At 31.0% G+C, this 22,484-nt stretch overlaps 2 protein-coding genes across 3 annotated transcripts; one reads left to right on the forward strand and one right to left on the reverse strand.

Annotated features, from left to right (window-relative positions):
* Window positions 1-1,402: 1,402 nt before the first annotated feature.
* Window positions 1,403-3,955, reverse strand: LOC111709780 (uncharacterized). Of its 2 annotated transcripts, none has more exons than XM_023483686.1 (3): window positions 3,846-3,955; window positions 3,285-3,519; window positions 1,403-1,522 (listed from the first exon to the last, which is right to left on the reverse strand). In XM_023483686.1, exons 1-2 carry the CDS (start codon window positions 3,914-3,916, stop codon window positions 3,285-3,287), a joined length of 306 nt encoding a protein of 101 aa, XP_023339454.1. In that variant the 5' UTR covers window positions 3,917-3,955; the 3' UTR covers window positions 1,403-1,522. The 2 variants fall into 2 exon arrangements, with proteins under 2 accessions (XP_023339454.1, XP_023339455.1); XM_023483687.1 differs by having other exon boundaries at window positions 3,280-3,519.
* Window positions 3,956-5,209: 1,254 nt separating this feature from the next.
* LOC111709776 (uncharacterized) lies at window positions 5,210-22,194 on the forward strand. Its single transcript, XM_023483680.1, has 28 exons — window positions 5,210-5,319; window positions 6,636-6,717; window positions 7,291-7,363; window positions 8,413-8,448; window positions 8,874-8,988; window positions 10,192-10,241; window positions 10,753-10,791; window positions 11,384-11,433; window positions 11,499-11,541; window positions 11,946-12,012; window positions 12,218-12,291; window positions 12,361-12,420; window positions 12,843-12,899; window positions 13,351-13,420; window positions 13,918-14,010; window positions 14,984-15,074; window positions 15,321-15,426; window positions 16,478-16,604; window positions 16,837-16,902; window positions 17,437-17,503; window positions 18,000-18,082; window positions 18,162-18,249; window positions 18,313-18,367; window positions 19,429-19,560; window positions 19,623-19,674; window positions 19,946-20,058; window positions 20,114-20,220; window positions 21,436-22,194. Exons 2-28 carry the CDS (start codon window positions 6,687-6,689, stop codon window positions 21,579-21,581), a joined length of 2,091 nt encoding a protein of 696 aa, XP_023339448.1. The 5' UTR covers window positions 5,210-5,319; window positions 6,636-6,686; the 3' UTR covers window positions 21,582-22,194.
* The last annotated feature ends 290 nt before the right edge of the window (window positions 22,195-22,484 follow it).

Raw genomic sequence — 22,484 nt, forward strand, 5'->3', positions numbered from 1 at the left:
AGCACTGTGAATCGTGTCCTGTTTGATATGCATAGAGGACAGATTGTACCTGGACTGATACAGTTCTGGATGAAGTTTTAAGAGTACTGCATTAACTACAACCCTATTTTTACTAATTATAAAAGTAAAAATTTAAGCTATAAACAATTTCATGTTAAGAGAACACACTGTGGATTTGTGATATTTAGTTTAAGTTCCCCTTTTAACAAAGGCACTTTTTGGACGTTGGAAAAAAAAAACTAATGCAATTTTCTGTTTCAACCAATCATGATGTATTTTTTACTCATCTGAAAGCAATCGAAAATTTGATAAATGTTGAGTTTCCAGGTGTTTCATGGCAAAGCACTGGCTCATTTAAAACTTAATTTTTACAAAATTATTTGTATATTATGGTTTTTTTATATTTTATATTTTGAATTTTGGTTTTTCTCAGATTATATATTCCATATGAAGTATGAGACACGTAAAACCTAGGATGATCATTTTAGGTACTTTTAAACTGTTTGAGAAGAAGTTTCTCTGCCGGAGTCTTTTGATCCCAAACTTACTAGTTTCTTAATTCAAATTAGAGCTAGGATGTATATGTATAGTATTCACCCGTCTACAGGCCGATGATGAAAATTATTTCTAGGGCTGACTACGAAAGTAGATCTAAAATCAATTGTTTTTTTTTTAACTTTAATAATTTATTTTAATTAAATTTATCTAAATTTGGAATTGATTTCATTAAAGGCTTCTCAGTCGAGGAACAGTTTTGGATTAATATCAAAGGTTATGAGTTATGACCGGACATACAAACAAACAGATTTACAATAACTTTATTATAGAGAGATGGTTATGGATAGACGTAAACGATAAAATAAGAGAGTTTGTTAAAGAATACTTTATATAATATATATAATTTAAGCTTTTTTTCTGGGACAATTAAAATACCTGCGTTTCTTACAAAATGCTTTTACCGAGGAGAAGGTGGCAGATCTAGAGGGTTTGAAGTAAAATCTAAAGGTCCAGAGTATAATTTGATGGTTAGATTTGAAAACATTCTGTATTGTCGATATATGACAAAATAATTAAAAATTGTCCTGCTTTACTATTTTAACAATAATTTATAACATTTTCTTGAAACGGAAATTCTTTGAATAATGTTGAAATAACCTTTTTATCAATACAAGTTTTTAACATTTAAAAAAAGTACGAAGCGAACTGAATTTTTGGGTTTCAAATAAATATGAAAAATTGCTATAATTTTCTATCTGACGAAAATGTTCTTCGTGTTCTAAGAACATTACAATTAGAGATTTTGTCATTAGTTAAAATACCTATATATGTGTTTCTACTCTCAAAAAAACGTTTTTTACGAGTATTTAAAAGATAGTTGAACAAATCCTTTAAGTAATCAGTATATGAAACTATATATTTATTGTTGTTATTTTTATGAATGAATATATATATATATATATATATATATATAATATGAATATTCCATATTCACTATTCAGATACTCTTCTTTCCTCATCCATCCTAAATTATTTGAGAATTGATAAAGAAAACATTGCATAATCTTCAAAAATTAAATTGATTTGCACGTAGAATCTTTCTAAAAAATTATGTGTTTTTTCCCCACAAAACTGAGACTCTGCGGAATTTTAAGTGACCCTACAGCAGGAAAATATGTAGTAATTATCAGAATTAAACACTTTAAAATCATATGAAAATAACATTATTGATAAGATAGAGGTTACAAGGGTACCCTGGAGAATCTTGCATTGTAATCTTTGCATGGATGGTCATTTTAAAGTACGCTTACAATCCCTTTAAAGAGTGTTTATTTATGTTTTCGGCAGCCCTGAACAATGTAAATGAAATCCTGCCAAAAATAATGAAATAGATAATCATTAATTCCTTGCCGCTGTAGACTTGTTTAATTTTTTTTCAAAATCAATTTGATATAATAATTAGACTTTATTTAAGGCAGAAAACCAAATTAAACCCTTTGAATCGCGATGTTTTAAGAGGTTTTGAACGTCATTTAAGTCTTTTTAATTGTGGTAACCTCTGAATGCATTTAATGATCAATTTGCAAATTTGTTGACAGTGAGGCCCAAAAATAATTTTCTTGGTTTTTATATTTTTTAAAGAATATTTAACAGCTTATGATAATAATTGAAGATGATAATAATCAAACATTGAGACCCAAAATACTATGCAAGATGACGACCTTTTAGAATCAAGTCGTCATTTTGAATATTTTAATGAACTCAAACACGGCAATTGCGCAATTCACATATTAAAGGGATTGTAAAGGAAATTAAAGGGGCTGAAAGCTAATCAATTTAGCTCTTGATCCCGACCCATGAAAGTTATATCTGATGTTCCTATCTCGAGAAATTGATATAAAACTTTGTCAAATTTATACGAAAATTAATATATTATAGAGGACGTGAGTCAGACTCTAATAAAACGCATAGATAACTTCCAGTATATATATTTCTTATAACTTATTACTAGAGGGTTCAGAACTAGAGTCAATATCGATATCGCACGTGTAGACTGTAGAGATCATATCAGTGCTAATGCCCCGTATCCGTTCTATCTCATTCTGTTGAATCTTGTGGAACTAGTTTAACGCGGCCAGGCATCGTCTTCCACAATATATACAATATTATATAAAAGTAGTGGGTTTAAAAAGATCTAATTCAGCAAATATGAAACCAATCTGAAAACGATGATATCCCAGAGAAAGCTAATTGTAACTTAGGTTTACTCCAATTCTAATTTTATATTTGTTATTTCTATTTTTTATAGATTTAATTCATAATATTATTTATACGTTCGTATTGCTTGACCAGAAATTCCACCAATGGCAGTGCAGTAAAGTGGTCATGTGATACAGGCGGAGACACATGACCAGTATACTGCTCTGCCATTGGTGATAGTTATGGTCACGTGATTTAAGTTTAAGATTTTCTAAATTTTACATATATGAACTTTCTTATAATTTTAACACAGTTTTATATCAATTTCTCGAGACAGGAATATCAGATAAAACTTTCATGGAACACGATCAAGAGCTAAAGTGATTAGCTTTCAGCCTATACCCCCTTTCATTTTTTCTTTACAGTCCCTTTAACTTGATTTTATATCTACTGGCAAAACCATTTTCTTAACAACGCGCCGAATACACATAAGATTGCTTGAATGGTCCACAGTTTTATAGGTCTCCATGTATTCACTGGGAAACACCTCTGCTGGTGCTGTTATTATTTGTTTGCTTTTCCCTTACCTAGCCGGAAGACGTGGATTGTATGTTGTCGCTGGTTTTCTCTGGAGACTCTAGGTTGGGTAGCGGATCAGTCGGTGCAGGTTTAGCTGGTACTTCGGGAGTTATCAACTTAAGCTTGCTCGGTACAACATCAACAGGCATCTTGGAAAGTTTAGTTTTCATCTTCGGACTGCTTTCTATTTTTTCCGGAACCATTTGATGATCTGCATCCTTGTCCTTTTTCCCATGAGTTGCCCTGAAAACATACAATAAAGATATTGACTTAAATACTATGATCGACATAAATGATTTTTTAGTAAACAATCCATGCTTTAAGTCATTGTCGTCGAAATAAGGTTTGATAGCTTTGCCAATTCAGCATCACTTGCTTCCAATGTTTAAAAAGGATTTCTTGCAATATAAAAGGTTAGAGTTGTCGAACGTTGATTTTCTTTGTATAATTTCCATGAGTATCTACTTTTAAAAATCAGATCTATAGATTTAAAGAAGTACTTTAAAAAAAGATATTTGACCTGAATTTAATCTTATTCAACGTTTTTAAAACTTTAAAAGATTTTTTACCAGAATGTGATGTATGTAATCCCAGCAACTGCAAGAGTTGAAGCGATGCCAATTATATGATTTCTTGACATTTTCAAATAAAGAACTGGGGATTTTCTTCCACAAGTTCGGCGGATTTATTGCTCCCATTCTAAAGATATTCTTTTCTAAAACTGAAAAATAAAATAAAAATGGAAACTTTAACAATGATTTCACTTTTAAAAAATCCATATTTCAGTAAAATGGTATTTGTTAGTTGATTAATCATGAACTTGGTAATATATACGTGAATTATAAATTTAACGTATGAAAAAGTAATTATTTTAAGGTTTTAAAGCTATTAACGAAATGCTTTCTACTTTCTCAACAAATTTTTGAGTAATTAAATATTTACTAAATTTTTTTCTTTCGAAATATACAATCTAGAGCAACATTTTATTACTCTTCCAATACATTAAATTTATTCCGGACTAACCAGGGCGAGACGCATACGGTTTCTACTATTTGAATTCCATCACATGTTGATCTTTAAACTTACGGAGTTATCTTTTTCCCTCTTTTCTTTCAAAACGCATATGCCGACAAAAAAGTATAAAATCGAAAAGGTGAACAAATTATGTTTAATAGGTCAACTCGAGATCGAAAGTCTGTGGAATAAGGACCGAACAGTTTAATCCATGTGAATAACATAAACATTGCATACAACATCTCAGAAATAAATGGAATTAATTCGGGAAGCAATAGAGCCATTATTTCAGGAATGAATGCAAAGAACGAAGGAACGAAGACGATTTAAAGGCATCCCACGTTTATTTAGCTACTCTGTGTTTCTGTTGAATTTTCCAACCATATGATTCTGTAACAGGTTTATTCATAGTTACTTAAACAGAAAACAGGCAGTTACGATAGATAGATAGATGATAGATAGATAACTAAGGTAGAACCACACAGGGCCTGCTATCCACTTAAATATTTGAAGTTTAGGTGCAGTTCCTTGGTTTATTAGTAGCAACGTACTATATACTGTATATAGAAATCCATTAATATACTTACAGTGACTTTAATATTTATTTTATCATATCATGGCTGAGACTCTTAAACGTTTTCAGTCTATTTTTATTTAACGTCAGTTTTTTCAATTCGATCTCAAAGTGTTTATTTTCAGAATGATAAAAGTTATTAAAAAAAACAAGGATATTTCGATATGAAAACATTTATTAAATTACTAATCACTTTATTTCATTTTTTGTCCACATTTTATCGTATTTTATCAAATAGAAATTATCTGTCTAATGAAGATGATTGTTTGCCTTGAACTTAAATTTTCATATTCCAATAACTTTGACCCGATTACGTTTACTTTTGATATTTTAAACTTAGATTATTTTATCAGAATTTATGGTTTGAAATATCAAAAGTCTAAAACATTGGGTTGCAAAAATAAATAGATAAGGAAATCTGAGAATATGCTGCAAGAACTCAGGCCCTTTGAAATGTAATATTCATTTATACATTATTGTTTTTTATTTAAAGAAATTGAGTCTTTCCCAAAAATTTTGATTTTTTAATCTCTATATCTTTGAAACCCAATGACGTACAATTTAAATATTTCAAACTATGAATTCTCCTAACTCAAATTATCTAAGTTTGAAATATCAAAGATTTACACCTTTAGGTTGCATAGATGAGGAGCTATGCAAATTTGAGTTTCTGGCAAAGACTCAACTCCTTTACAAAAACCGCAGATGATTCTAATACCGCCATGTTTATTTGGAAACCCTTTTAAATTCATCTTGCTACGCCAGATACCAAGCCATCAAGTCCTATAGAGATATTTTTTTGTGTCGATTGTTCTGCTAAACTTTTAGATTTGTCGCCGTTAAATAGAAAAAATATTCTCAAAACTTGAATATAAACTGGTCAAAAAAGGACAACAATAATTAATAAATATAATAAAAATATTGCAATTTGATGACATGGGCTTACATTTATAGAACCCTGTCCTTCTAATCCAACCCTGTCCTTTTCATTTTACCCTTTTTACTACACTGTTTAACTCACCCTTTCCTGTCCTACTTTTCCTACCCTGTCCTACTCTTCCTACACTGTTTAACTCACCCTTTCCTGTCCTACTCTTCCTACCCTGTCCTACTCTTCCTACACTGTTTAACTCACCCTTACCTGTCCTACTAATCCTACCCTGTCCTACTCTTCCTACACTGTTTAACTCACCCTTTCCTGTCCTACTAATCCTACCCTGTCCTACTCTTCCTACACTGTTTAACTCACCCTTTCCTGTCCTACTAATCCTACCCTGTCCTACTCTTCCTACACTGTTTAACTCACCCTTTCCTGTCCTACTCTTCCTACCCTGTCCTACTCTTCCTACACTATTTAACTCACCCTTTTCTGTCTTGCTCATCCTACCCTGTCCTACTCGTCCTACACTCTCTAACTCGCTCTTTCCTGTCCCACTCGTCATACCCTGTCCTACTCACCCTACCCTGTCCTACTCATCCTTCCCTGTCCTACTCATCCTGATATATTTGGAAATTAAACTTCGTGAAAAAGCAGTTGTGTTATAACTGTTCTTTTCGAATTGGTTCATTTTTGAAAAAAAAAATTTAACTTTTATCCGGGATTTTTCTCTCGTCAATTTTGTTGTTCAAGAAACCTTTCCTGGGGCCATGTGAGGTCCCACACACAATTTGGTCCCGGTTGGTTCACTCGTTTTGACGTATATAGGTTACAAACAGACAGACCGACAAGCAAAAATTATATATAGATGCTAGTAAAATATTATGTTTCCAGAACATGATTGATTGATTACTTTGAGGAGACTTCTGTTTCAGTGGGTAAAGGATGGATGCTTTAACACTCGTTACGTGGATAGGTGAGAAAACAAAAAACAGAAATTTTTCAATTTTGTTTCGAAAAATCAAGTTTTGTTACATCTGGATAAAGAAATAGTACATGTTAATTGTTTTGCATTTTAGTAAAGTTGAGGAACTGTACGATTTGTCATATTTCACTTTAAACTAAAAATGTCAGATTTTAAGACGACTTTTTTTGAGGCACAGTTTGATCAGAGGTTTGACGACATTTTTCTTCAAATTTCTGGCTAGAGCGCACTACTTTATAATAATTGCAATTGATACAAAAGATGACCATCTATAAGTTCTCCTTAATAGGGGACCGTTTTACTCATTGTACAGTTTGTACAAAGAGTACATTTTTACATTTCCTAAATGTTTCTACAAAAATAGCGAGATATATGTAGGGTATAGGTACTGACCTAAAAGCATAATATATTTATCATCCAAGACTAATAGCGCTTTTTTTCAGTTTGCTTGTTTAAACAAATGCATGCTTTTCTTTTAATTCCTCCAATATTCTCCGTATGTTTAAACAGATTTCATGTTAAAAATAATTTATATACTAAATAATTCTGTTTTCTTGCTTAAAGTCGCATTTTTGGCCTGCATTCTTATTCTCGCTGGTCTCGCTGTTCTTCTTTACATTCTTCTTAAATATTACAGGTATAGATACAATTACTCATTTTTAAATCTAATTTTTAATCTTTATATCTTAGCAACCTGATGTCGGATACATTTGATATTTCAAACTACAAACTCTGCTGGATTAGTCAAAGAATACTATTAAAGTACGGTCGTCGTTGCATACATTAATACATTAGTAAACTTAATTTTAGAAAAGCTTCTTGGAAATCGCAAAAATATCAAAATATCAAAATATCAAATGCCAAATGATTAAATGCCTAATTGTGGAGTACAAACGCAGTACGTTTCAATTAGGTCTACAAGCTAGAAATGTAAACGATCGGAGAAAAATCATAACAAAGGATCGTAGTGCATTGTTCATCTCAAAAGGGAAGAGAAGAAAAGAGAAAAGAGAACAGAAGAGTAGAGGAGATGAGAAAAAAGAGAAGAAAAAAGAAGAGACGAAAGAAGAGAAGAGAAAGAAGAAAAAATAGATTGCGTGAAAGAGAGAGCTGCATTTTACAGACGTTTTATCATAGCAATATTTTTAAGAATACCTCAAACTTTAAAATTTAAAAAAAAAATGTCCTAACTGTATAGTGTACATTTAAAGATTTTTGATCATTTGGCATTTGGTAATTTGATATTTTTGCATAGAAATCAAAGCTTAAATAGAAAATTCATCTTCATTGTTGGGGTAAAACTTCATTGAAGGTTGTGTCAGACCCATGGGAAGGGTGTCGAGAAGAAATTATAATTAATTCCAACCAACGATGTGTCTAAGAAAAAGGGGAAAAAAACGTCTCTTTAGACGCGATTCAAGATTTAATTTGAATAAAGTTTTCTCTCGAAATCATAAACTGAAGTAAAAAAGAAATATTTTGAATTATTTCCTAAATTTTTGTTCTTCAATACTTCACTTTCATCTCAACAATCGCAATAATGTTTACAAACATAATTTCTTTGAAAAATTATATTCCAATTAAGGCTGCAACTCCTGATTTTTTTCTGGTAGCATATATTCTGAAAATTTAAGATATATATTAAAAACATTGATTTTAAATTTATAAAAAACGTTTTTATTTCAGAAAGGACTATACACCGATACAACAGATAGACAGAAGGTACAAATCTATAAATCCATAATAACATGTGTTTTACAGTGTGGACCAATAAGATTGAAATTCTATACATATAGCAGACTTTAAAAAGATATATTTCATTACTTAAAGAACAGAAAGGTCGCCATTAATATATTTTTACTAATTGGGAAAATGTGAATAAAAAAATTACGAAAAACTATATCTATGCAATCTGATGTCGCAGGTCTTAGACATTTCATGTATGAAATATGTAAGATCAAATATTTAAAATATGAAAAATCTCAGCTGTACACAATCCAGTTGCAAATATATTGGGATTACAAATTTCTAGCAAAGAATCTTTATTCTCTGCAGAACATAATAACCAAAATTAAAACCGCAGACTTGTTTAATCCACGCCATATTATGACCAGAAAAGATTGTCACAAACAAGAATTTATTTCTAGCGGGGAAGGAAGATACAGTCATGTATTTTATGAACGCGAGAAACCGGAAATACATCGGAATTCTGAGGCTGCTTCCAACCTAGATGTCGTTGAATTAAGAAACAATATCATTAAGGTATTTCATAACACTACATTTATATGAAGAAATGATTAAAATAAATTTTGTACATTTAGATTTATTATAAACTTTTGTGATGTTAGTTTTTGTAATTAAAAAAAATATCAGTTTTTGATAAATTTTTAAATCTAACACAACTAAAATCACCTCCTTATATTATAATTGATTTTTTATAATTTTTATAAACTAAAATGGTACAAGGCATAGTTAATAATTTCAAATGTTAATATTTTTTCTCCTTTCTTCATCTGAACGTCTGCAAGTTCTCTTTTTCTTGATTCCCTTTGCCCGTCCATCTCTGCTCTGCTTTTGAAAGAACGTTTACGAGTCGCGGTCTTTGCGCCATTCAGACTGTGCACGTTCCTTTCATTGTAGAGATCCTCCTCTCTGTTTTCATTGTAGAGATGCTCCTCTCCGTTTTCATTGTAGAGATCCTCCTCTCCGTTTTCATTGTAGAGATTCCTCCTCAACCTTTCATTGTAGAGATCCTCCTCTCCGTTTTCATTGTAGAGATCCTCCTCTCCGTTTTCATCGTAGAGATCCTCCTCTCCGTTTTCATTGTAGAGATCCTCCTCTCCGTTTTCATTGTAGAGATCATCCTCTCCGTTTTCATTGTAGAGATCCTCCTCTCCGTTTTCATTGTAGAGATCATTCTCTCCGTTTTCATTGTAGAGATCGTCCTCTCCGTTTTCATTGTAGAGATCATCCTCTCCGTTTTCATTGTAGAGATCCTCCTCTCCGTTTTCTGTTTGTTTTACTTAATTGTAAATGCATTCTGTCTACTTGCATTTTCTAGGTCACCACTCTTAGAACTTTAAGTTATTTAGTTTCTATATGCAGCGAGGGGAGTAATAGCTTCCCTGCTATGAACTGCAGATTTTTAATTTTCTAAACTAAGAGGGTTGCTATTCAATGAAGGATAATCAAGTGACCTGCTCAGCGGTAATCTTGTTGTAGGATCCAACAGAGATATGTCCTCGAGTCTCATTTCACTGTTTGTGAGAAGGTTAGATGGTAGGTATTGGAGAGTAGGGATGAGGATGAGGGTTTGTAGGAGTGGCGTTTTGTTATATCCTATTTCTTGATAGTACCCCGGCCTTCATTTTTAAGAATAAAGAAGAAGAATTGTATTTTCTAAAACGAAAAAAAACCCCGGTTTTTAATTTTAAGCGTTACTTTCTATTTCCTCTTTTTTTCTAGAACTGTTCACCTAGAAGATCCCAATCCTTGTTAGATATTCCTCACCATAGGTTAGATATTTTATACAATAGAATATATACTTTACACACCATATTATATATTCCTAACCATTGGTTAGATATTTTATACAATAGAATATTGTTGACGGAAAACAGCAACACGCTAGACAAATCAGGATAATAGGCCGGTTAGGATTCTGGTGGGGGATGTTTATTTTCCCCGGACGATTCTTTCCCGATAGGCCGCACAAAATACACACAACAGAGTAACCCCGTCTCAGAAATTCGATAACAAAATCTTTATTTCCTAAAAAATAACATAAATTATAGGTCATGTTTACTTGTACAATGTTATAATGAATGTTANCACATTGCTATAGGATAGACATTTTAAACACTATAATAGGCGCATAGAAATTCCTGTCCTAATACTCTATATTATATTACATTTAATACAATAGAATAGTATAAAAAATATTGAAACGTTTTAATTATCCTAGTCTATTCTTCAACCATTATGTATTGAGTTGAGAAAACTATGATCACGAAATGTATTTTTTAGGAAAAAGATAGATGAAGGAAATATTCCTCTTTTACCAAGGTTAGTTTAGTGTGAGCTTTATAGTTAACATATTTTCTTTTTCAAGAATAAAATCAATTAGAAAATCAATAAAATAGACAAAATTTAATTTATAAAAACCCTTCACGCTTAGTTTCAAGAAATAAAATCAATTAGAAAATCAATATAATAAACAAAATTTAATTAAAAAACCCTTCACGCTTTAGTTTCAAGAAATAAAATCAATTAAAAAATCAATAAAATAAACAAAATTTAATTAAAAAACCCTTCACGCTTAGTTTCAAGAAATAAAATCAATTAGAAAATCAATAAAATAAACAAAATTTAATTAAAAAACCCTTCACGCTTTAGTTTCAAGAAATAAAATCAATTAAAAAATCAATAAAATAGACAAAATTTAATTAAAAAACCCTTCACGCTTAGTTTCAAGAAATAAAATCAATTAAAAAATCAATAAAATAGACAAAATTTAATTTTAAAAAACCCTTCACGCTGTAGTTTCAAGAAATAAAGAATTTTCCACGAAGTTTGGGACAGATTGTTTTAAATTTAATTTTAATTAATAATTACAAACCCTTCAAATCTGAAGCAATAAAACACTATTCATTTTTAGAAAGGAAGAGTTCGTTGAGTCTCAATATTTTGATTGTCAAGAATATCTAGGTAGAAAATTAAAACATACATTTTTTAAAATTGCATCTTTTGTTTTTATTGAATTCTATTTGAAGAGCCCTGTTCAGAGGACGAATATGAAGATCTAGAAGAGGATAGGTAAATTATAGATAATAATAATAAGGAATCTATATTAAAGGCTAGAAATCAGCTGATAGCTGAAGTTTGAAATGAACAGCTGATTACAATCACATGGTTTTTCTGGGATATATGTTAGGCTTAATCCAAACACTTGTTTAAAATAACTTAGAATTAAATAGGAGCCGTCTACTGTAAACACGATGGTTCATTTCTAGTACCGGGTTGACTTTTAAGCAGTTAGAGCAAAGCGGGACAGTAAAACAAAAGAATCAGCTCCTTCCATGGAGATTCTAGTACGTTTAAAGCTGTGTACGTAAATTATTTGATAGAAAAGATATCTCCTTAGCAACAATCTATGAAAGGATTAAAGAATACAGTTTAAAAAGTATCAGTTTAAAGTAAGTTAAAAACATTTCCGTTAGGTTTGACGAGATTGAAGAACTTCCTGCAAAGAAACATCATAAGAAGAAGCTAAGGAAGCTAACAAAGGAAAAACAAATCTTCTATAAATAAGCGAATTAAATGTCAAAGAAGGTCATTTTCTTTTTAACAGTTCGAATGATCTTCTGGAGATTTTTTTCTCATTAAATCTACAATAACGACATCGAAATATATTTCCTACTTCCGAGATATTTTTACTGTATTATTTTATTCCCCGATCACATTCACCACCAAGAAACTTGTTTGTTCTCAGGAGGAAAAAATGCGCGTGAACGCGCTCAAGATCATTTTACTCCAACAGAAGCGCTTAGAAGGAGAGATGCATAGGTATAAAACATTCATTGTTGAACCTTGTAGTCATGACTCATGATTTTAAAATAATTTTGTTGTTTTCAGAGAAATATTTTTACTTGAAGCTGTTTACGACAAGAAGAAAGAGGATATTTATCAGACTAGGTTTGTGAATATGAGTAGTACAAAAGAATAATAAAAAACTATGCTAAATTTCACATTTTTCTTGATTTAAACATTCATTTTCCAACCGTAATAAGTTTATACTTAGTAGTAGTTCAATCTCAAAATAAGACGTGCAATATTAAATTTTCTAATCCCTATATCTTTGCAACCTGATGGTGTAAACCTTTGATATTTCTACTTACTTTACTTAATTACTTAGACTATTTGATCTACCAAAATTAATAGTTTGAAATATCAAAGGTCTAGGAAAACGGGTTGCTAAGTTATAAGAATTAGAAAATCTGAGTATGTGGCAAAAACTCAATTCCTTTGACTATACAAAGCAGGTTTCATTTTTTTTTGAAAATAATATTTGTTCATGTATTTTTTTTTCTTTCAATACCTGAACCGTATTCCTAAAGACGGAAACTGATAGAAGGCGAACCTGTTGATCCAGAGTCTGATCCTAATATTGAAAGGTAAAAAAAAAAATTGAAATAAATAATTGATCTGTCACAGTGCGTAGACTCAGAAGTATGTATTCCTTAGTGCGTCCTTATTAGACCACCCCGCCTTACTTATGCGTCCTCATAACTGAGACCTCATCATAGTGTGTCCTCATTAGTGTGTCATCATTAGTGCGTCCTTATTAGACCGCCCCACCTTACTTATACGTCCTCATAACTGGGACCTCATCATAGTGTGTCCTCATTAGTGTGTTCTCATTAGTGCGTCCTTATTAGACCGCCCTACCTTACTTATGCGTCCTAATAACTGGGACCTCATCAAAGTGTGTCCTCATTAGTGTGTCCTCATTAGTGCGTCCTTATTAGACCACCCCACCTTACTTATACGTCCTCATAACTGGGACCTCATCATAGTGTGTCCTCAGGATACTGCAGTACATGATATAGTTTATGGTTTTTTTAGGGATCCAGGTATCCCAGGATACTGGCTCAAGGTTCTACTAAACTCTAGAAACCTCAAGAATATTGTACAAGTAAGAAACCTAACGATTTCCTTAGCTCGTATTAAACAGTTTTAAAACTATTTTCTGATCAGCAATGATATTTGCATTTTCAAAAAAAATCTGAGATTAAAATTTTTGTATTGATTTTCCATTCCGAACGTATCAGTCAGCATCTTTTGGAGAAATAAGTTAATTCCTTTGAGATTTCTACAAAATCCCGATTAAATTATAATATTATCACTATTTGATTCAACATTTACGATCTCTAATAATATAATAATTTATTCTTCAGAAATTGGCTCGCGAATTTTTACGGCTCAAAATTAGCAAAGTCTCACTTTTGAATTTTTACTATATTTTTTTGCAGCGGGGTTATCTTTTGATTTTTACTATATTTTTTGCAGCGGGGTGTTTTCTAAAATTACGTTGGAAATCTCTGCAAAATCAAAAGGATTTTTGTAAGTTACAGGACTTATGTAATTTTATAAAAAGTAATCTGTCAGGATTTGATATTTGTAAATTTAAAGGCAACGGATATACCAGCACTGGAGAACTTGGTGGATATTTCTGTAACTAATCTTATTCAACTCAGTGGGTTCAGGATCAACTTCAGTTTCAGGGTAGGCTTTAAATATATACTCAAAGAGCGGTTTCAGGATTTAAGATGGGGGGGGGGGTAATCTTTAAAAAAAAAATTACCCCCCCCCCCCTCCTCTATTGCTAAAAAGTTCTATTTACCGCCCTAACCCTACAACAATTACATTTTCTTTATAGTATAGGGTAGGCAAATGTCTTAATAGTCAATTTTTTTTGTAAATCATGCTAATTTTCTTGCAGGAGGCTGCAAGTAGTTTATATGTTTATTTTTAGAATTAAAAATAACCAAAAGAAGTCTAAAAGTAAATAAAGGGATTTTTGTTCAATATAAAAAAATATCCTCCTTTATTTCAATCTACAATAATTTAGTTTTCTTGTGTCGCTTGAAGTAAAGGCATTTAAAACATTGATGTCCGAAATTGAGGTAAACCTCTTTGGGTGTATCGTCATTCTTCCCAGGTTGACCGACCTGTCGATGGTAATAAGATGACCCGTTCAATCAGAGCATTGAGCAGTATTTACATAACAATGTTTCAGTGGTCGATAAAAACTTGGGTTATCCCGGATGTATTTTATGGAGGAGGATATATATATATATATGTTTATATTTGCACTCATGGGGGGGGGGGGGTAATGGACTGCCAACCCCCCCTTGAAACCGTCAAAGATGAGGAGAGGGGGAATACTATTCAAGGATGGAGAAGGGATAAGGATCAATTAGAGGCACCCAGCTTTGGTTGTAAGCTAAACTTTCTCTACAAAAGTCAACCTTCTAAATTTAGAATTGTTTTCTAAAATCATTCTATAGCAAAGAATAATATAATAAGAATATAATATATAAGAATAATAATAAAAATACCTGGAAATTATACAAGATTAATAATTGACAGTGAAAATTTATCTAAAGATTAATAATTAAGAAATTATAATTAATAATAATAATTTAAGAGATACATGATTTTTATAGAAATAGTTTTTAAAGTCATATTTTTGCAGGAGAACGAATATTTTCGAAATATTGTTCTAACGAAGGATTATTTAATCAACTTTATGCCACCTGAAGATGCTTCGTTTCTTCAGTATGAAGGTTTGTATTTTGTTTTAATAAGACTGAATTCAATTCATAGAAAATAAATTAAGTCTTTGTCACAAACTCTGATTTTTTAATCCCTATATCTTTGCAACCCAACAAAAACAAGTAATATAAGTTTGAAATATAAAAGGTTTACCATAAGGTTTCAAAGATATAGGTCTAAAAGACGCAAGTTCCTCGAAGATTTTGTAATTTAAAATTGACAAGAACATTTTTGATTTTATTTTTCGTGAATATTAGGTCCCCAGGTAGTTCAGTGTGAAGGATGTAAAGTGCAGTGGAATAGACACAAGAATCTGACAATCCGTCCTGTCAAGAAACTACAAAACCATAAAATAATCACAAAGTAAGTTTTTTTTTCTTTTTTCTTAGCGTTGATTAGATTTTTATGGCGACCTTCAACTCTCAAGATTTGAAGATTTATTTGGTTTCCGATTCTAAGTTTTTTATATTTCATATTTCATATTTTATTCAACTACAAAGCACGAGATAATACAAATAAAAAAATCACAATTTACTATGTAGTTTGGACCCGCCTAACCAGAGTAGGTTGTTTTAATTGGTTGGCCCACTATAAACGAATGAGAATTGCAGATAAAAACAATGTACATTGTACATTTTAAACATAAGAATGATGATAAATCAGGAAAATGGTAAGGAGGAGGTGAGGGAGTATAAGGGAAAGGGAGGATACTCAGCGTAAGGGTTGGAACAGAGGGTAACATAAGTTATTAAAATCATGTTTATGAAATACAGGGTGATGAAGATAGTAAAGACTAAGTTTATCCACATGATACACAGTTTTTTTTTACAGATATAATTTGCATAACTATCTAAAGAGATCTTGGCGACTTTACTTTTAAACGATTTTGCAGATTTAGTTTCTTTCAGCTTTAATTCAATCGAATTCCATATTTTTGGAAATAAAGCAGAGGGAAAACATTCTAGAGTTTTAAAGAGAACCCGTTCAAGTTTATATGATTTTGTTCTATTTGGTTCAGCTAAAGAATTAAACATATCATGGAAGAAAGCTGGAAGGTTTTCATAAAAGTATTTATGCATAAAAGATAGAACACCTAGTTTATATGTATCATCAAAATTTATATCATTATAAGCACTTTTTCATCTGACAAAGTTTGTTGGAGCACCGGAGCTAAATTCAACTTGGTAGCTCGATTCTTCAAATATTGATGAATGATCAATTTTATCTATCAAATTTTGACGAATTAATGAAGTAGAACTTTGAAATTGGCTTGGGTGCTCCAACGAACTTTGATAAAAATATGACGTTTCTTCTTTTGCAAGGAAAAAATACATATATGTAATCCATCAGTTAAAAATCATATTAATTAAATCAAAAAAAAAATCATATTAATTAAATCGTTAAAAAAATTCAGGTTTGCCAGAAAGAACTCGTTTTTTAATTTCTTTAATCCTCCTGCACTACCTGAACCAGAACACCCACAATATCAGAATAAGAAGGATCTACTAGAAGCACATATACAGATCGGACTGTTTATTAAGGTAATCATGAATTGAAATATCACTGCAGTGGTTTTGTAATCTGTAATTGTAATATTTAAAAATGTACAGGACAAGATATAAATCAAATATCCACCCATTATATTAAGATATGACTTACACCCTTTACACTTCTTTAAAATTCATTTCTCAAAAAATGAATTAAATTTTGAAAATAACCCGTGTTTCCCTTAAATCTATGGTATTTGTTTTGAAAAGTTTTATATTTTTTTAGGAATACATTGTTCCTAAATCCTACCTTTTCTTTACTGTCCCAGACTTTGACAAGGAGATAGAAAAGGTAAAAATAAAAAAATACTTTGTATTTTGCTTTCTGTATAATCTGAAATCTGTATTCTGGAATCTGTATTCTGGAATCTGTATTCTGTAATCTGTATAATCTGGAATCTGTATTCTGGAATCTGTATTCTGGAATCTGTATTCTGGAATCTGTATTTCTGTATTCTGGAATCTGTATTCTGGAATCTGTATTCTGGAATCTGTATTCTGGAATCTGTATTCTGGAATCTATCAATGACTTCAGTCAATTAATGATTGACACGACTTCGACAGACATGTCGCTATGTATTTCGATGATTGCTATGTTTTTCAATTTTTGTGGTTAAATGGCAGGCACCTATGTTTGTTTATAATTCTTATGCCAGCCAAGTTTTTTTATATCTAAAGACATTCATGATTTGTTTACATATTTGCAGTCTTTTGGTTTAAAGTTAAATTGTATTGCAGTTCAAGATAGATAATTTTTAACAAAAGTTAATGTTCATTATTTCTCTGTTGGTAGTTTGATGGCAGCCATGTTTAAATTCTGTTTTAGAATGTAGGTCGAAGAATATACAGCGGCAGTTCTAAGTCAGGTCGAGGAACTCCTAGAAAACTATCAGGTTAAGTTCATCAACATATTGTCACCAATTAAAGGGAGTGACTGCATAAACATGGTAGATGAGCTGAGAGTGCATTATTGTAGAGAACTTTCTTAGGATTCATTTGAGACCTTTAAGACGTCTTTACGTTGGTAAATTGTTCATCTTTTAAACTCCTCCTTGGAGCCCGCCTGCCTTTCAGGTGGTGGGGCGGCAAACTTTTAGTATAAATAGATAACTGCTTGCTCATAACTTTTATATTCAGAGTTACCCACAAAGAATGAGACTTCAGAGACCTGCGTCGTATTGAATTTAATCATCTGTATGTTCATATTTCCCTGCAGCTTTAAACTTTTTTGTTTGCTGTTGTAGTTGTAATCAAAATACTTTATAAATGGAAGAATACGACATTCAGATAGTTATATTCCTAGAGTGTTAGGTCGTATTAAATTCTCATAGTTTTTGGGTACTCCTGTTTTTTTCTGCTAAATCATGATTTTATTCTGAAACTGTTCAGGATCCACTCCTGCCGATATTTGGAAGCTCTCAACCTCAAAGATAGAAACTCCAAGTGCTAAGAAACTGTCAATATCCAACCAGGTTGAATAAATCATAAAATAAATATTTAAATTATTACTCAACATGCTTTATCTGTTTACACATGATTCATATTGTCTAGGATACAGGCCGGAAGAGTGTGTTAGTTGGGAGTACAGGGAGTAGTTTAGTAAATCAGGATCAGGAGACAGAAATTGTTAACAACATAGGTAGAGTTCTATTGTTTAAAAAATAATTAAATAAAATAATTTTCACGTTTTTATTTTTTTTAGAAGATGAGAAAGAGAAAAAAATCCCTGACCGTGATATAAACGATAATAAGAGCTGGTAATATTTAGTTTTATTTTACATATATTAAATTAGCATTTACTACAGTGAAACCCTTAATAACGAATACATTGGAAGAATTTATCAAATATTGACTTGACAATTTTTCAATGAGTTTTATACTATATTACGTAAATTTCAGTATTTGCGAAAATAAATAAATAGCCATCAATATGCAGGAACAGTTTTAAAGAGCTCCATATAATCATTTAATTAAAAAACTAAATATCTGCAACATTCCATTATCAGAAAGTGAAGAATACGACATTTAATGAATTCTTTCGATGTATTCGTTATTAAGGGTGAGGAAAAAACTCAGAGATCGTCTTTGATATTTCATGGCATATCAAGTGACAAAACATTTTTACATCAAAAGTTGTATGCTTTCCAAATAGATTTGATAAACACTATGTTATTTAATATATAGTATATATTCATACACTGCAGATATCAAAGACGATCTTTTAGTCTTCTCTCATTTGTCATATTAAATTAAGTCTCCCTGTGTTATGACTTCAGTATTGCAGAGTGTCCCATGTTATACTCATATTGGATTATCTTCAAGTTTTAATGTCAAAATATGAACAGAAGGCTTAAACTTTTGTTTGGTTAGATAGAACGAATTGTGTAGAATGATACTATACAGTATACACGACCCAAAATGTAATATAATATATCACGATTAAGTCTGTAAAAATACGTTTTTCGTTTTTATTCTAACCCGTTGTTATTTAAAATCTCCAACATTAAAAGAATTAAGGATTTTTAGAAATAAATTTACATCATAATTAAGTTTTGATATCTTTTGTGATATTTGATTTTTATGGAAACTTTCCGTGTTTCTATAAAGCTTTATATATATATATATACATATATATATATAGGTACGTTTGAGCGAGCCGATTTTTTCCCCCAAACCAAAGGGCTTTTAAAACCTGGGCAACTGTGGGTATTCCAGATAGTAGTAAATAAATCAAATCAATTCTTTATCCGGCAAAATTCAGATTTGATTTGATATTTAACTTGATTTGATTTTGATTTTAACATTTGAAATATTTTAGTTCTATGAATTGTTCTGAAAGGGTGGTTGGTAAGGAGGTGCATGATGAAGGGGAAACGGAAGAAGAAGAGGAGGGGCAGGAGGAAGGTGATAGATCAGGTTCAAATGGAATCCTAAGAAATGGAAATATTTGGTGAGTCGTGAATCTTTTTTTATGAAACCTTTATGTTTAAATTTTTAATCTTTTCTTTGTAGTGTTGAGATTGATCCTTTACCTGGTAAATACAAAATGGAGTCGTCAGAAATGGTAATTTTTATATTTATCGTTTGGACATAATTAGTCATGAACTTTATACGAATACTTTAAGAATTTTTATTGGCTAAAATATAGACGATAGCCGTTAACACGAATATTAATTATATAATATGACGTCAATGGTCTTTAATTTCCAATTGTAAAGCAAAAACAAAAACTTTTTATTACAATCTCTAATGGTGAAATTTAAACTTCCACTTTTACACTCATTTATAAATCAAATCTCCGTGTTGTAAAATATAAAAACCGATTTTCTGTTAAGTTTGATGAGTTTCTAAAGGCTCTGGGTGTAGGGATGGTACGAAGACGACTTGCTGGCTCGGTTGTTCCTATTAATGTTGTCGAAATCGACCAAGATGGACTTTACACCATAAAGTAAGATTTTCATAAAAAAATGAAAAACTGTTTGAATAACATATCATCATTTCAGAACACTGACGACTGTCCGGAGCACGGAAATTTCGTTTAGACTAGGAGAACCTTTTATTGAGGACACCCTGGACGGTAGGAGAGCTACCACTACTGCTACTAGAACAGGTATACACGATTTAAAAGAATATACAGATGATAAGAGAGGGAGTATTTGGTTTATGTTGGTATTTTTGTGAATGTTAACTTGTAAGAGTATTGTAAAATCATTTCCACAGGGATTTATAAAATACCAGTACTGAGTACATCCTGTCTGTTTTGGACTATTTTTAATCATATTTTTATCTCTCATTTAAAGTTTCTTAAGAATAGCCTGAGAGAGACATTATTTACTTAAATATTTAAAATACATAGCCTAATAAAAAAGTATACAATAAAAATACATTTAGTTTAAAAATGGGTTCTTAGTTTAAGACTCTCATCATGGACTCTAGTTTACCATAAGGGTTAGAATTAGGGGGGATGATAGTTCTCTACCTGTGTGCACAGTTAGCTGTATTGTACACTTACAACTGTTTACTGATAATGATATACTATACAGAATCAATTTATAATAAACAAATATGCAGTACGCTCTCGGTATAGTTCATGGCCTATATAATTAGTAAAGGATTAGCGTACATCATCACTCTATACACTATAACCTCGTTGGTTAGAATAAAAAAATTACTGACATAAAAAAATGACTACCATCATTTTCTTGTTTTATCTGTGTAACTGTTTGGTATTTTCAGTGCTTAGCATCCGGATCTGGATTCACTTGATCCGTAATAATTTGGATTCATGTATACTGTGCCTGGATCCGCAAAATATGCAAATCTACGGATCAAAATTAAATTAGCTAAGATATCAATCAACCTTGATAAAAAAAATGTGCTCATATCAGGGTTGCAAATAAGAAATCTGTAAATATCTCCTTAAAAATAAAAGATTTATACAGTGAAACCCTTAATAACGAATACATTGGAAGAATTTATCAAATGTTGACTTGACAATTTTTCAATGAGTTTTATACTATATTACGTAAATTTCAGTATTTGCGAAAATAAATAAATAGCCATCAATATGCAGGACCAGTTTTAAAGAGCTCCATATAATCATTTAATTAAAAAACTAAATATCTGCAACATTCCATTATAAGAAAGTGATGAATACGACATTTGATAAATTCTTTCAATGTATTCGCTATTAAGGGTTTCACTGTATATTATTTTGTTTTTCGTCCAGATCAAAGTAAACTTGATGTTATTCACTTGTATTTGTAACTAAATTCAAGATTTTCATGAATGTTACGTAATGAGCTTAAATGTCGTCTTTTACCAGGGAATCTGTTGACCCTGGACCAGGTTGGGAACCCAGGGGAGAAGAACACCGTGTTTACGAGGGAGGTGGAGGGGGACATCATGATTGCTAAATTAACAGTGGAGAATGTCACATGTACCCGTGTTTATAAAAGAATGGAAGAATAGTAATGCAACAGAGACTAGAGATATATAAATTAAATCAAAAATGGTTTTCATATTTTAAATTTAAAACCACAGTTTGTATAGGAGTATCCTAATGGTCATCCCACAAGGCTGAGAATTCAGAGACACTGTGTACCAGTGTATCGAATAAATTCAGCCTTTTTTAACTTTCTGGTTCCCCAGACTCTCTCAACTTGACACTTTTTTACATATTTCCCAGATCATTAATTTTATATTTAGAATACTATTTTCAAGACAAAAAATTAGATTTAACCTTCAGATCGTCATATTTAAAGAGTTTAAGGTCGGCAATAAAGTCTTTATGGTAACTCTTTACTGTATTCTACACATAAACTCTTATCTACGTTGTTTGTGCTTTATTTACTATTTACTTCATGAATTTGAAAAATCAAGTTTAATTTTCATAATTTTGTCCCAGCCATAACCTATCCTGTCACAACACGAACTTTAATAATTGGTCAGAAGATCATCAGTCAAAGTTGCTACAAATATTGTATAGCTGCGTATAGATTATATCTAAGATTGTCTTTGTTTCTTTAGAAAGATCAAGTTCTAAATAAAAACTTTTATTGATAAAATAAAAAATGACAAAATATACAGCATTTTTGAAATCCATAGAGTTCGTAAAAATATGAAATTAAAAGGTTTAATATAAGTATTAGAAAACTAAAATATGGTGCCAATTTAAGTATTTTTATTACATTTTGCGGGTATCATCAAATCTTATATATTATTACGAGATCATTGTAATTTTTGTTCATTAAAAAGAATAAACTAAATTGGAAATTGCTTTACTCTACCGATTTCAGAACTCAATAGTTCAAATACAAATACAAATTCTAAAAACAATGCTCAATTGTTTTTTGTTTGTTGTGTCCACTTTTT

The sequence above is a fragment of the Eurytemora carolleeae genome, unplaced genomic scaffold (assembly GCF_000591075.1).
Source record: "Eurytemora carolleeae unplaced genomic scaffold, Eaff_2.0 scaffold883, whole genome shotgun sequence".
In the NCBI taxonomy this organism is placed as follows: domain Eukaryota; kingdom Metazoa; phylum Arthropoda; class Copepoda; order Calanoida; family Temoridae; genus Eurytemora; species Eurytemora carolleeae.